This window comes from Hylobates moloch, unplaced genomic scaffold, assembly GCF_009828535.3.
Source record: "Hylobates moloch isolate HMO894 unplaced genomic scaffold, HMol_V3 SCAFFOLD_6, whole genome shotgun sequence".
NCBI lineage: Eukaryota > Metazoa > Chordata > Mammalia > Primates > Hylobatidae > Hylobates > Hylobates moloch.
In genome coordinates, this window is record NW_026652281.1 from 118,616,001 (window position 1) to 118,631,184 (window position 15,184).

Below are 15,184 nucleotides of genomic sequence, written 5' to 3' on the forward strand. Positions count from 1 at the left end.
CCAGCCACACCCAGGCCACGCCCCCATTGGAGCTCCGCCCCTCGCCCGGCTCCGCTCTCCAGGGATCTGGGGCTTTGAGCGTCCCGAGTTGGGCAGGGAACTGGTAGCATCGCTCCTAGGATGCAAGGGCCATTTGTCTCCGGCCGGGGGTCAGATTCTCGGGAAGCCGAGCCATCCCAACCAGCCGCTTGCCCCAAACCGGGCGCAGGCCGTGGTCACTTCTCTAGGAAGCTCCGAAGATCCCGCCACTCCGTCCCTCAAAGGTGCGGAAAGCCGGCTTCCCCCAGCCCTCGGGGAAGATTCCTGACTCTCCGCTCGGTCGGGGCATCTGAGGGCAGGAGCTGCGCCAGGCGTACCGGATAGACCAGTGGACAACACCCACGCCTGTCCCCTACCCGGACCCAGACTCGGCGCCGCACATTGCCCCGGGGGGGCCCGGCGCAGTCACGCGCGCGCAGAGCTCACGCTCTCCGCCCCGCACACCTGCGCTCCGCCCCCTGGTCCTGGGCCCGCGACGGGCGAAGGCATTTGGGAATTCAGGGCGGCAGCGGAGGCGATCTCCCTGACCCAGGGCCGGAGTTGCCTGGAGCCGGCCGCCGCTCTCAGCAAGCCCGCATCCTTCTCTGTCCTTCCCTCCCCCCGCCTGCCACGGCGCGGGTATCCGCAGCCACAGCCCGGGGCCGGTGAGGCGGCGAAGGGGGAGGGGAGGAATCAAGGGATGAGCGCCGGAAGGGCGTCGGGGGCCCTGAGCCGCACTAGGACGCCCCTGGAGCCGGAACCCCAGCAGAAGCCGGAACCAGAACCAAATCACCGGTACCGGGTGGACCAGGTGGTCAGGGTGGGAGAAACCAAAAAGGGAGAGGGGTGTGGGAGTACTGAGAGGAAGGGGCTGCAGAGGCCTGGCTCAGGCCGGCGCGGAGGAGGTGCGGGCGCTGACTCAGGCACGATTTCTGCTCCCGCCGCCTAAGAATGCCGTCCCATCTCGTGCTGCAGTGTCCTTGGGAGGGACAGAAGCGTGAACGAGCTGGAAAGGGGAACGCTCGGGGCGTCGGGGAAGCGGGACCAGGGTCATGGTAGAGAGCTTGCGTATACGCTGACCTCTTGCCTCGGGCGGTATTGGCGAAACAGCACCCCTGGCCCGGACAGCTCCCTGGTTGGGTAGGGGGTGGGGCCGGACCTCAGCCGGACGTCTTAGACGTGCTTGTTTCGGATCCTGAGGACGGCATTCCTACTCCTCCCCAATTCCTAGCTGCAGCCCCCTAAACCCAGGAGGCGCCCTGGCCCGCGCTCGCCCCCCAGGGCCTCATGTCGGAACCACAGCCTGACCTGGAACCGCCCCAACATGGGCTGTATATGCTCTTCCTGCTTGTGCTGGTCTTCTTCCTCATGGGCCTGGTAGGCTTCATGATCTGCCACGTGCTCAAGAAGAAGGGCTACCGCTGCCGCACGTCGAGGGGCTCTGAGCCTGACGATGCCCAGCTTCAGCCCCGTGAGTGAGGAGCCTGGAACCCTGGCTCAGTCACCTTTCACCCTTCTCCCCACACCTCTGCCCCTCACCTCTGCCTCCCTGACCAACAGACCCCGGCCGAATCCTGATCAAACCTGCTCAGGAAGCCTAGCGATGCACTCTTGAGTTAGCAAGTGGGGTGACACCACTCTGAAAGCAAAACTAGAGAAGGCAGCATGGGCAGGAAGGGTCCTCTGGATGGTAGTCTTGGGCTTGCATTGGTGTCCCCATCTTTTCTGGTCCCTGAAATGCTGAGGTCCAGCATGATAGCAAGTAGGTAAAAGGGTATGTCCTAAGCAATAAATGATGGGAGCCACCAGGTAATGTCCCCTCAAAGCTGACTCATTCCTGCTTCCTTGCCAATCTCTTTCATCCTTCAGCTGAGGACGATGACATGAATGAGGACACAGTAGAAAGGATTGTTCGCTGCATCATCCAAAATGAAGGTGGGTCTAGCATAGCCCTTTGCTCCCTCTTCTCCAACCTTCTCTTGCCCTGACCTCCACCTCCACTGACTCCCTCTTTTCCTTCTTCCCTCAGCCAATGCTGAGGCCTTGAAGGAGATGCTGGGGGACAGTGAAGGAGAAGGGACAGTGCAGCTGTCCAGGTGAGCTGGAAACAAGGACCAGCATGACTTAGCTTGCCTTGGAGAGTATCCTCTCCTCCAGCACAATCGTCTCCCAGCCTCCTTGCATGTATGGGGTTGGGAGAAGGGCAAAGCTGGCTAACTTATAGGAAGAAAGAAGTTTTCTAGAAATCTCAATTCCTTCAAACCATCTCTCTCATCTAGGTATCATCAAGCTTAACATTCACCTCTAGTGCCACTCCTTTAGGTTAAGCAATATTCTTTTTAGCAAACAGCCCTGGGAGGAAGAACATGTGGTCACTAACATCTTAATATTGAGTTTATTACATAAAGACAAGAAAAAATGTTGGGGCTTGGGGAAATTGGGGCTTCTGGGGTTTTAAGGAGCATGCTGAAAGAATGTAAGAAACAAAACATGAAGGGAAATGGAAATGTTACCCTTGCTCCCCTCCTCCCTGCTGTCCAGTGTGGATGCCACCTCCAGCCTGCAGGACGGAGCCCCCTCCCATCATCACACAGTGCACCTGGGCTCTGCAGCCCCTTGCATCCATTGCAGCCGCAGCAAGAGGCCTCCACTTGTCCGTCAGGGACGCTCCAAGGAAGGAAAAAGCCGCCCCCGGACAGGGGAGACCACTGTGTTCTCTGTGGGCAGGTGGGGCAGGTGCTCCAGGGAAAGGGAAGTTGAGGTAGGGGGCCCAGTGATCAGGCACCTGATCCCAAAAGTGGGCCTTGGCTCTTTCCTCCTGGACTGGGAGCTCCAGCAGAAATCAGGCTACACACTGTGCCCCACAGTCTAAGAAGGCCTCCCCTACCTTAGGCCAGAGGGAAGTAGCCACCAAACTCAGGATGTCCCTGGTCAGAGGGGAGGGCCAAGCAGCCTCTGAGTTGTGGTCCTAAACCCCAGTGTTCTCTCCCCTCCCAGGTTCCGGGTGACACACATTGAGAAGCGCTATGGACTGCACGAACACCGTGATGGCTCCCCCACGGACAGGAGCTGGGGCTCTGGTGGGGGACAGGACCCAGGGGGTGGTCAGGGGTCTGGGGGAGGGCAGCCCAAGGCAGGGATGCCTGCCATGGAGAGGCTGCCCCCTGAGAGGCCACAGCCCCAGGTCCTAGCCAGCCCCCCAGTACAGAATGGAGGACTCAGGGACAGCAGCCTAGCCCCTCGTGCACTTGAAGGGAACCCCAGAGCTTCTGCAGAGCCAACGAGGGCCGGAGGGAGGGGCCCAAGCCCAGGGCTGCCCACTCAAGAGGCAAATGGGCAGCCAAGCAAACCAGACACTTCCGATCACCAGGTAGGAAAACACAGCCGGGACTGCACTGGACTGGGCTCTTAATTGCTCTCTACTCTGGGGGGCACTGATATGACCTACTCCTGGTCTCTCTCATTGTTGACCCCTCCCCTTTCTCTCAGGTGTCTCTACCACAGGGAGCAGGGAGTATGTGAGGTGAGTCTGCCTGAGCCCTAAATGAGGTAATCTCATCTTCCCATCACCTACTTAAACTACTTAAGCCTTTCAGCTCCCTGAACCCCCAGAGTAAACTGCAGGCTTAGCCTTTGCTATAAATCCCTTGGTTTGGTGGTGGAGATAGGGAAGGTCCTGGAGCCCCAGGGGAAAAGCTGGACACAGCTTGAACAGGAAGCAACACTTACTCTTCCTCTTCTCCAAGTCTCCTTCATTGTGCTGATGGACTACCAGCTGGCAGGGCCAGGGGGTGGGTGGGCGTGAAGGCCCTCCCCTCCACTCGACAGCACTGCCCCCCAGCTGAGGGACCAGCTCTACTTCCACCTGGAGTTGCACAGTCTCAGGCTGGGGGCCTCAGGAGACATCACAGCCCCTCAGTCTCTTCTCCTTCCCCTGCCTGCAACAGGCTGCCTGCCCCGCCTTCCCCAATACCTCGCTCCATATGATAGAGCGTGGCAGCTGGGAGCAGGCCCCTGCCCCTGGTGGGCCCCTAAAGCAATAGCACCGTAGGCCCCCTGCCCTCTTAGCACAAGAGGCCCAGGCCCAGGCCTGGCCTTCGTGCCCTTTATTCATTGTCAATAAATCTGCTCAGACCATTACAGCTGCTTCGCATCCTGGCTCCAGCTCCTTCTGATTCCCAAGGCCTGTTCCTCTCCCCGGCCCAACCCCAGTGACCCTGGCATCCAGAGTGGGGTGGGTCACGGAGCCAGGGTGGGGAAAGAGGTGGGCCAGAACCACTAGAGACCTTGATGGATAGTTTCCAGTCCCAGAGATTTCAGGCATTTCACCACGCTAGATAGGGTGATGGCAGAAGAGAAAGTAGTAGTTCCAGTCCTAAAGATGATAGGACAATGGGAAAAAAAGGAGTGGGTTCCAGCCCCAGAAATGGGAAGGGGCAAGTTTCCACCCTTGGAAGTGAGGGTGGAAATAAGGGAGATTCCAGCTTTTGGCTGTGTTGCTCTGGATCATTGAGGGTGTGGTCTGACAGCTTGAAGATAAGGACAGCAGCATCACTGGGGGTCAAGGCTTCCCTGGCCTTCAGGTGAGGGGATCTGGATGGCCAGGATCCGGGGCTTTAGCTGGCGGGGGAGGTGGTGGACGCATCTGTAGGGAACACACAGTTAGTGCTCCAGAGTTCTCCCTTAAGGGTATCCCTGTCTATTCCCTCAGCCCTGCAGACAAAACAGGACTGGTTGGAATAACCCCTCTACATACAATCTCCTCCAAGGCAAAGGGCCCTTACCGGCCTGAGTCGAGGTGCCATCATGTCCAGGAACCCAGGAAAGTCCAGGGCTTTGTCTGGAAATAAGAACCACAAGTCAGTCTTCAGACTTTGTTTTGTTCAATGCTGTATCTCCAGCACTTAGGACAGTGGCATTCTATAAATATTTGTTAAATTAATGGTCACCATCCTAGACCATAAAATCCATCACTCTATCCGCTGTCCTCAACATTTATTGGGCAACTGCTGTATAATCAGCTCTGCTCAAGGTACAAAACAAAGGGAGATAGGATACTTAGTGCTCCCACACCCAATGGCTGTCAAGAAACCAATAACGAAAGCTCAACACAATAAATGACTAAGTGCTAAGTCATGCAAAGTGAACTTGGGGTGGTGCAGATGGTGTTAACTCCAGGGAGGGAGACTCTTTGTGGACAAGGTGGAAGTACCAGAAGGTTTTAGAAAAGGCAGGCATTCCACAGCCATAAAAAAGAATGAAATCACGTCCTCTGCAGCAACATGAATGGAGTTGGATGCCATTATCCTAAGTGAACTAACACAGAAACAGAAAACCAAATATTGCATGTTCTCACTTGTAAGTGGGAGCTAAACAACAGGTATACATGGACATAGAGATGGAAATAACAGACTCCCAGGACTCCAAAGCGGGCAAAGGTAGGAGTGGAGGCAGGGGCGAGGGTTGAAACATTACCTATCAGGTACAATGTTCACTATTTGAGTAACAGGTACACTAGAAGCCCAATCTCCACCAGTATGCAATATATCCATATGACAAACAAGCACATGTACCTCCTGAATCTAAAATAAATAATAATAAAATAAAACTGCTATAGACATTTAAAAAAGAAAAAAAAAAGTGGGCATCAGAAAAAATAGTGATACAAAGCTAGGTATCTGTACACTAGGAGCAAAAGGTGCATATTGGGAGGACACCGTGAGAGAAGTTAGCTAATTTTTAAAATAATAACAGTGAGTGCATACTTAACTGTGTGCCAGGCACAATGCTGTGTAGTCCACAGGCATCTTTTTTAACTCTCATAAGAATTCAATGAGCTAGTACCTTTTCCTTACCTCATAAAGAACATAAACTGAGGCCCAGACAGCTTCAGAATCCCACCACACACTTGGAAATGACAGAGCAGGACCTGAACCAGTCAGCCTGGCTCCAGAGCCCAGGCAAGTGCTCTCCACCAAGCTGCAATAGACCTTATTGCAAGATGCCTGAAGGCACGGAGAAGACCAGAGCGTGACCTGGGAGTCCAAGCTTCCTCCTCCTTCCTGTCTGTTAGCCTCCCACGGTTCCCAATTCCTTCCACTCACCCCCAGGCAGGACAGGTGCAGGGGGCCCATCCAACACAGAGGTAGGTGCAGGTGGGGAGAAGCTGGGAGGAGAAGGGGACGGCAGCATCTGGAGGTGGGGTGGGCACAGAGTTATTCCTGGCACGCGGGGAGGTTTTACCAGCTTTTCCTCTCATCCCATCTCCACTTCCTTCCTCATCACTTCCCAATACAGGAAGTGGCCAAATGCTTGCATTCAGGTGGGGGGTGTAGCTGACAAATATTTCAACAGCCCATATGTATTGAATGCTTATGTTTACTATGTCTCAAGTGTTCTGCTAGCATTTCACCTGTACTAATTCATTCAATCCTCACCACTACCCCATGAGGTAGGCATTTTTAATAATATGACTCCTATGTTAGAAGTGAGACCCAGGTTAAGCCAGCTGTCCAGAATCACAGAGCCAGTTATTGGCAGAGTGCTGGCTAGAACCCAGTTCTCCTGATGCCCACTCCTATTCTCTTTCTGCTGTATGTATATACATTATAACAACAGATATCTTATATTGAAACACCTTCTGCATTCCACTGCACTAAAGGCTTTGCCTTGGCGGGGCATGGTGCCTCGCGCCTGTAATCCCAACACATTGGGAGGCCAAGGCGAGTGCATCAGCTGAGGTCAGGAGTTCGAGACCAGCCTGACCAAATGGCGAAACCCTGTATCTACTAAAAATAGAAAATTAGCCGGGCATGGCGGCACGTGACTGTAATCTCAGCTACTCGAGGGGCTGATACAGGAGAATCGCTTGAACCCGGGAGGCAGAGGTTGCGGTGAGCCGAGATCGCACCATTGCACTCCAGCCTGGGCAACAAGAGCGAAACTCTGTTTCAGAAAAAAAAAAAAAAAAAAAAAAAAAGAGGGCTTTACCTCGATTATCTCTAATGACAGTGAGCCTGCTAAAGTAGGTATTATCCTCATTTTACATGTGAAGAAACAAGCTCAGAGAGGTTAAATCATTGCCCAAGTCATACAATAGAAATTTGAACTCAGATCTATCCAGCACTAAAGTAGGACCCCCAAACTCCTATGAAGGCTGCCTTGGCTTCCCTTTCCCCTGCCCCCCCCATAGGAGATGGGGAGGCCCAGGCCACTATAGGAGGTAAACCTGGGGAGCAGAGGGGGCATTAAGATGAATATGAGGCTTTATTGGGGTGGGAGGGTCAACCCAGAGGTGCCTGGGGAGTTCAGGGAGAAGGTAAGCCTCACCTGTTCAGGGTCAGAGAATTCAGGTGGCCCTGGGGGGCCTAGCAGCTCTTCCACCAGCAGGGAGGGGAAGACCCCAACACGGCCCCCAAATTCTCCCCTCCAGAAGCCGTCATCTACTCCATCTTGGGCCCGGGGCAGCAGACGGATGAGCGCCCCCTCAGGGAAGCTCAGCTCCTCTGCACTCTGTCCGGTGTAGCTGTACAGGGCCCGTGCCAGGAATGCTACAGAGGCCCAGGAGAGACGGTGAGAGGGAGGTGGGTGGCAGTGCCCCAGGACCGTGACACCCCAGGGCTACAACCCCTAACAATTCTTCTCTATACCCAGGGTCCCCTAACCCAAAATTTCCCTTTCTTACCTGTGGGCTCTGCCCCGCAGGGATTGTCACTGTCTTGGCTGTTCTCTGGGAGGGAGAGGTCCGGGAAGTTGAGATACCGCTCAGGGACAAAGCCTACCTCGCCTTGCTGGTTCCGAGCCTGCTCATCCAGCAATGTGAACAGATATTAGACTTACCTCAGCAGTCCATGACCCTGGCTCTCCTCTACTCAGGCTTCTAGCTTTGCCTAGAAGGGTCTATGGGGGCAATAGAGAAGTCCCTCCTACTGCCCCCAACCCAAGGTCAGAGCCCAGGGTCCCATACCCACCTTGACCCATTCGTCAGCATCTCCCTCCTCTATGACCTCCAGCCACTCACCCTCCGTGATTGTCAGCTCATCCTCACGCCCTGCCTGGGCCACACACGAAGGATTCAGGACTTGGCTGTCCCCCACCCTTGCCCATCAGAGGTCCCCACCCCCATTCATACCTGATAGCGAAATACCACATGTGCAGGGCAGGGGATGGGCCTAGTGGCCACGGCTTGGGGGGCAGGCTCCTCAAAGAGCTCTCCCGTCTCCTCACATTCCTCAAAGTCAGAAAGCTCAACATCCTCAGCCTAGAGGGGCAAAGAACAGACCTCATATAGGGCCCACTCTCAAGCACTGGTTCTGTCTCCCACTCTTCCATCTTTCCCCTAAAGGACACCATGGATCCCCCTCCAAGGCAGCTGCACCCATCCACTCACCACGTACACAACCACAGTCACCACAGAGCAGGATAATACTAACAATAATAGCAGAGTTACAGTAGTTGAGTGCATACTATGTGCCAAGCACAATACAAAATATCTTGTGTATGTTGTCTCATTTAATCTTCATAATGACCCAGTGTTAATAGTTTTGCACAACTATTAACCTCACTTTATTTATGAGGAAACTGGGGTTCAGAAAGGTTAAGTCACTTTTCGAGATTGCACAGCTCATAAGTGGAGTGACTGGTACTCAAAGCCCTTACAGACTGCCCCAGAACCCTACTTCTTAATCATTCTATTATGCTCATAATAAAAATTTACTGAGGACTCTATGCCAGAAATTATGCAAAGAATGATATATGAATGATTTCACTTAAGCCTCACAATAACCCTTTGAGTTAGGCACAACTGTGATTCCAGTTTTATAGGGTTTGCCTTCCACTGGAGTTTTTCCCTTCTAAGTAAGGATGGGTAGTGTTGGGGGACGAGCTCACGGTTGGAGAGAGGTCCCTCTGAGACAGCCGAGCCTCGCTGAGCCGCCGCTCCTGCTCCACCTCATCCTGGGCCTGGGTCATGGCTGGCTTCAGCCAGTGCTCCACATCTAAGCCAGCCCCCTGCAGCAGAGCCAGCCGGGCAGCCCCCTTCACCTGGCTCACCTGCCATGGGGAGGAAGGAAGTTAGTGGAACCTGGCTGACGGCAGTGTCTACTCTCTGCTTCTCCCTTCCCTCCTTCCTACCATCAGAAAGAGGAGTAGAGGGAGTGGGGCTTGCCTGAGAAGGTGGGATCTCTAACCTCAGGGGTGTGCCTCACCTGTGCCCGGCGGATGCTCTCTTGCACTTCCTGTAACCTCTGTTCTATGGTTGGAGCCTCCCGCTCTGAAGCCTGCTGCCGCCTCTGCTCCAGTCGTTGCAGTACCTGGTTGGGAAGGCAGAGAACAGGGGTGGGTGGAAATACTGTGGGGCATGACTTACTACGGAACTGGTACTTTGCTAGTTGCACCACATACATTATGTCATTTAATCTTCCCTATGAGGTGGGTGCTATTATTGGCCCTACTTTAGTGATGAGGAAATTGAAGTCCAGAGAGGTTAAGTCACTCCCTTACCCGGAGTTACAGAAATGGGATGCAACAGGAGAGAATTTGAACCTATGTCGGTCTAGCTCCAAAAACTGTGCTCTTAACTATTGTGCCACACTGTTACCTTAAAATACCTTTCCCTCCCCTCTGTAGCTCCATGACACCCTCAATGGCTCCAAGATCCCCTCTCTCAGCTCTTCTTGCTGAGACAAGAAGGTACACATGACACCTGTGCCCCCCACCTCACCCGATGCCCATGGTTCTGGATCTTGTAGTCACGGGCAGCTCGGCTGGTCAAGCGCTGAACCTCTTTCTCCAGGCCACTCTTGCCAGCCACGCCTTCTGCTCCCCACTCCAGGACACACACCTGAATGGGTCAGTGGGTGCTGTGAGGAGGACCTGAGGCTGTTCCTTCTCTCCAGTTCCCTCCTTTTTCCACTCTGTCTTGACCTCCAAGGACAAGGACAAAGAGGAAGGGGCACATGCCTATGGCCATGGACACAGGTAATGTGGACATAGAGATACAGAGCTTCAGAAATGGGATCCAGGTTGAAGGACAGAGGTAGAATGAAGAGGATGGTGCAGTCAAGTGACTGAAAGGTGGACTGAGGTGTGTTTCTTTTTGTGTGTCCTGTTGGGAGGGAGGTGAGCGGGAGTTCTGAAACCCCCTCTCCACGGTATAACACTCACTAAGTTAACACAAAGACAAGGATAATGGAGGAGGCCTAAATCATAGTCGCCTTTATATGTGGCCTGGTTCCAACAAGCAGGAAGATCTCACCTGATCAGTCCCTGCTGGCTGAAACTGCTGAGGTGGGGTGGGGGAAAATACGCCAGGCTCCTGAAGAAACAGCTTCAGGTCTTGCTCCCAGCTTACCTAGGGGTTGGGAAAAGTCAAAGTCACTCATTCACTGGCTCACTCTCCAACCCTGTCCCTAGCACTTCCTGGAAGAAAAAGGACAATGTGTGAAGCACAAAGGGCTGCACTGGGAGGGAAGGGTAAAAAGGATGCCTGGGGAAGCTTAGAGGCCACAGCCCTCACCTGGGAGGTTGTCTGCTCTCCGCGGTGGGCATGCTCCAGGATGACCTCTGCGGCTTCCAGCTCAGTGCGGCTCAGGGAGGTCAGGGGGTCCCTCAAGTGCTCTGACAGCTCACTGACCAGGGCCTAGAGAGAACCCCAAGATACTGACACCACTCTTCCCCCAGACCTCTACCAGACTTCCACTGTAAAAGAGGCTCGTTCCAGATTTGACGGGTGATGGGCATGGGGTATAGGAAGGAGGGAAGAAGACATTCTTCATGAGAAAGGCCCTCATGTGTGCAGAGCACTTAGAAGTTTAAAACACAACGTTCACATCCATTCTCTCCTTTGAGCCCCACTAGTGCTATAAGATAGGCAGAGAAAGGGTTATCCCTGATGAGGAATCTGGGGTTCAGAAGGGTTAAATGTACTGCACAATGCCATGCAGCCAGCTAGGAGCAGAACCAGAGCCCATGTATGTATCATCTACCCACTCTAAGCAGACAAGATCCCCTGTACCACCCACTGTCACGGGGGATCAAGAAGCAGGGGGAGGTCCTCCTTTCCCTCCCTGCTGAGGGACAGGGGTGTCTGGGTTAAAACTGGCCTTGAGCAGAGCTGGCAGTTCCTCCTGGTAGTAATGGTCGAGGTGGGCATTGGTAGCCACCAAGTTAAGCAGGTACTCATTGCGGGCCGCTTGCAGCTGCTGGGAGTACTGGGCTGACTGGGCGGACAGCTAGGAGGGTAAACTGATGTCAATAGGAAGCCCTAGACCCCCAGAGTCCTTCCAAGACCAATTGAGAAGCCAGATCCAGAATGGATTCTCACATTATTGAGTGCTTACTATGTGCCTGGCACTACACTAAAAATATTGCATACTCACAACTCCTGCTCAAAATCCTCTAGTGCCTTCTGCACGCATTTAAAATAAAATCCACTGTTCCTCATCATGGTCCACCAGGTTCAATATGAGCTGGCCCCCGCAACCTCTCTGACCTCTTTTCAAGTGCTTGTTCCCTTGCTCACAGTACTCCAGCCATACTGGCCTTCTCTCAGTTCCTCGAGCCTACAAAGTTATTCCCACCTCAGAGCCTTTGCACTCACCATTTCTTCTCTCTGGAATGTTCTTCCCCTAGATCTTTGCAAGGCCAGCTCCTTCTTGACAGCTAGGCCACCGATTCAGAGAGGCCTCCCTCTAAATTCTACCCCCTTGTTATTCTTTATCATAGTACCTTGTTTTATTTTCATCTTAATCTAAGTATTTATTTGCTGTCTGTCTCTCTTAACCAGACTGTGAGGGCAGGAACTCCATTGGTAGTGTTCTCCACTGTATCCATAGTGTCTAGAACAGTGCCTAGTACATACAGATCCTCAATAAATGCATATTAAAGGACTGAAAAAGAAGAGTATTCTTTCCATTTTATAGAAGAAAATAAGGCTCATAGAGATCAAGTAAATTAACCAAGGTCACCCACCCAGGAAGTAGGAGAGCCTGGATTCAACCCAGTCTTTCATACTTATGCACCTAGGTTCCAAACCACTAGACTACTCTGCCCCCCTCTTCCCTGCCCCCACTCATGCCCTCATCCCTCGAACCTTGGTGCTCAGTTTCTGGAGACTGGTCCGAGAGTGGAAGATCCCATGGTCACTTCGGTTTAGCCTGTGCAGATGAGAGAAAGGAGTCAGGCCCACCCCAAGTGGGAGAATATGAGATCAGAGTCGGGCCCAGCTTTGGTGACTTGGCTCCACCCCTAGACAGCGCCACCTCCCTGTTCCCCAACCTTGGGCTTCCTCACTCTCCATGATCCCACCTGGCCTGGACATCAGCTGCCTTCTCCTGTGCCAAGGCCCACACACGTTCCCGCTGCCCATACAGCTTCCGACTTCGGCTCAGCTCCCGGACAGACTGCAGCACCTCGGCCTGCGCCCTCTGGAGGTTCTCTGTTCCCTATTGGGATGCATACACAAAGTCCTGACCTAGACCACCTTTGGTCCCAAGCCAGCTCTTCCTTCACCCCATCCTCTGAGCCATACCTTCCTAAGCACCTGCTCCTTGGCGCTCCGCCCTGTACCCCCTGCTAGGTCACGGTATCGGTCGGACGCCTGGAGCCGGGTTTGGCCCCCAGCCACGGTGGCATCCAGCAGGCAGCGCCAGGCACCGGACACTGTCCTGCCCCTCCCCAGAGAAGGTCTGTGTTGAGGAGGAGAGCACTCCACAGCTTCATGAGACCACCCCCGCCCCCTATCCCCTGACCAACACCATGGGAGACAGAGTGCTTTCCCATCCTCCCTTGTCTGGGAGCCCATCAATCGATCAGCCCATTAGCTCAGCCACAAGCCTCACTCCTGCCCTCCACCCCACCCACAGTGTCCTTGCTGGGTCAGCTCCTCTGCTGCTGCTGTGTCAGCTCTACCTACAGCTCACGTGCCCTCCCCACTTGCTAGGCCTTCATCCCCACAGGTTCCTGGGGCTGAGCTCCCCATCACTTTTTGACCCCTGTGGCCCTCCCCCTCCATAGGGCCCACCTGCTGTCCATCTCGCCGCTCCGGTGCGCTTCCCTCTTCAGGAATGGGCCAGCCAGTTTCTGGAGTGCCTGGTGAAAAAGCCATCACAGACCCAAGTTCCCTTTCAAAGACCCACCCCAACTGGCAGAATATGAGATCAGAGTATAATCATACCATTCTTTGAGTACATTATGTGCCACTTGCTTTGCTAAATGCCTTATAGTCATTAATTTGTTTAATCCTTACAACAACCCTAAATGAAGGTAAGGTATTATTATTATTCCCATTTCACAGAGAAAGAAACCGAGGTCAAGAAAGGTTAAGTAACTTGTCCAAGGTCACATGGCTATAATTACACAACAGGGATCTGACACCAGTCTGCTTGACTCTAGGTATCTGCTCTTGACCACAATAGGGATAGGTATGGACAGACATTACTGGTGATGTAAAGGAGGCTGGAACAAGAGGTAAGGTCCAGAGAAAAGTCCCATACCTGCCCATACTCCCGTTCAATGGCTGCCCTCTGCTTGCTGTAGGATCTGCGGAGATTGCAGGTGGGGGGTGAGGTGGCGGATAAGGTTATGTTTGGTCCTGTTCTCCCATCCTCAGTCCTCTACTCTGGGCAAGAGGAAGCGGTGGGGGGAGCCAGGTTCCTAGAGTGTAACTACACCCAGAGGGAATGGAACTGATAGGAGTCTTTGAGTTCACCTCAGGCAGCTGCAACACAGGAAACCCTCACCTTACTGCCCCGGGCCCCAGCAGGATCCTCCCCACGCCAGAGGTTCATCTGTAGGCTTAGAGGTGAAGACTGATGGGGGCCTGGGTACGATGTCTGCCAGCCTTCCAACAGGTCTGGAAGAGGGAGAGGGATTCTGCCCTAAGGTTGATCGTGGGGTTGGGGGCAGTGGTGTGGAGTCAAGGGCTTTGAGGGAGGGTTCCTGTGTGTTTATGTGGGTGGGAGGGGGTTGGGGGGGGTTAAGTGGGGGAGCATTCCTATCCAGTATCTGGAGAGGCCAGGCCTAGGGTGAGGGCTGTGGATTGGTCGGCTGGGGAGCTCTTGGCCCCTGTTCCTCCACGCCAGCACATGTATGTTGGGGAGCAGTGGAGCACAACGACGAAGGTGAGTGTAAATGAAGGGGGTTGGGGGAGCTACCTGATATCCTCCAGCAGATCCGCCTCCCTCTGCTGCCGGGTCTGAAGGATGCTCAGCTGTTCCAGGAAGCGAAGCTTCACCTCCTGGGCGGGCTTCACCTGAGGGGGCAAGGAGAGGATGAAGACCCCAGCGCAAGGACCTAAAAAACACTCCGCGCAGGGAGCGGTGAGGGGGCGGGGCCAGGGAGAGGCTGAGCTCTTTCCTCTTCTGGTTTGGGGTCTGACCCCTTCCGCCTTCCCGTCTCCTACCCCAAGTCGGATGCCCCCTTAGCTCCCTCCGTTCCCCCAGCCCGCCAGGAGTCCCCATTCAGGGCCAAGCTCACTTTTCGGGGCGGCGGCTGCATCTCCGCTCCAGCAAGACGGCCAGCGACTGGACTCCGGAACTCAAGGAAGCCCCGCCCACTATGGAGCCCCGCCCCAGGCCAGGTCAGGCCCCGCCCTCTGCCCGCCCACGACTTGTCCAGCGACGGCGCAGGGCGCGGAAGCGAGAGGGGGCCGCAGAAAAACTAAACCTGTTACTGCTGCGAATACGCCGGAAGGGTCCGGCTGGCGGGGCGGACGCAGCGTCCGCTGGGCGGTGGGAAGAACCCCAGGCATCTGAGTAAAGACGCCTGAGTTCTATTTGTAATGTAGCCACTGATTCAGCCTGTAATTATTGATAATTATTCATTTGCATATGTAGATCACCAGTCCCCGAGCTAATGATGAGGAATGGCGAGGAATTCAATGTGTGACCAGGCAAACTGAGTCACTGGGCACCTGAGCAAAGATGCATCTGACGAAGAGAGGGCTGGTCCCAGATCTTTTCCTAATTCCCGCTTAACTGGAAAAGCCAGCGTGAGCAGGGTGAGAAAGATGCCTGGATCCAGGAAGGAACCAGGCCCAAAGGGAAAAAGACTGGGCCACTGAAAACTAAACGACACCAGTGAGTCGGCGAGAGCTGGGAGATGCGCAGGAAGCCCCTGCCACCTTTAGGATCTTCCAGCCCTAGCACTGCTTCCTGAGGAGCCTCTC

General features: G+C 54.2%; 2 protein-coding genes across 5 annotated transcripts; one reads left to right on the top strand and one right to left on the bottom strand.

Moving 5' to 3' along the window:
* Window positions 1–46: 46 nt before the first annotated feature.
* Window positions 47–4,186, top strand: RELL2 (RELT like 2). Of its 4 annotated transcripts, XM_032158189.2 has the most exons (9): window positions 47–813; window positions 994–1,073; window positions 1,250–1,489; window positions 1,888–1,953; window positions 2,048–2,114; window positions 2,560–2,745; window positions 3,016–3,388; window positions 3,508–3,541; window positions 3,765–4,186. In XM_032158189.2, the coding sequence occupies exons 3-8, from the start codon at window positions 1,306–1,308 to the stop codon at window positions 3,538–3,540; spliced, it is 909 nt and encodes a 302-aa protein (XP_032014080.1). In that variant the 5' UTR covers window positions 47–813; window positions 994–1,073; window positions 1,250–1,305; the 3' UTR covers window position 3,541; window positions 3,765–4,186. The 4 variants fall into 4 exon arrangements, with proteins under 4 accessions (XP_032014080.1, XP_032014079.1, XP_032014078.1 ...); XM_032158188.2 differs by lacking the exon at window positions 994–1,073 and having other exon boundaries at window positions 47–829; XM_032158187.2 differs by lacking the exon at window positions 994–1,073.
* Window positions 4,178–14,557, bottom strand: FCHSD1 (FCH and double SH3 domains 1). The gene is made up of 20 exons (XM_032158186.2): window positions 14,494–14,557; window positions 14,172–14,269; window positions 13,512–13,557; window positions 13,040–13,107; window positions 12,548–12,683; window positions 12,325–12,461; window positions 12,110–12,173; window positions 11,121–11,249; window positions 10,535–10,657; window positions 10,274–10,369; window positions 9,740–9,859; window positions 9,225–9,329; window positions 8,908–9,069; window positions 8,150–8,278; window positions 7,989–8,072; window positions 7,703–7,820; window positions 7,348–7,568; window positions 6,123–6,210; window positions 4,803–4,858; window positions 4,178–4,663 (listed from the first exon to the last, which is right to left on the bottom strand). The coding sequence occupies exons 1-20, from the start codon at window positions 14,512–14,514 to the stop codon at window positions 4,598–4,600; spliced, it is 2,067 nt and encodes a 688-aa protein (XP_032014077.1). The 5' UTR covers window positions 14,515–14,557; the 3' UTR covers window positions 4,178–4,597.
* Window positions 14,558–15,184: the final 627 nt, after the last annotated feature.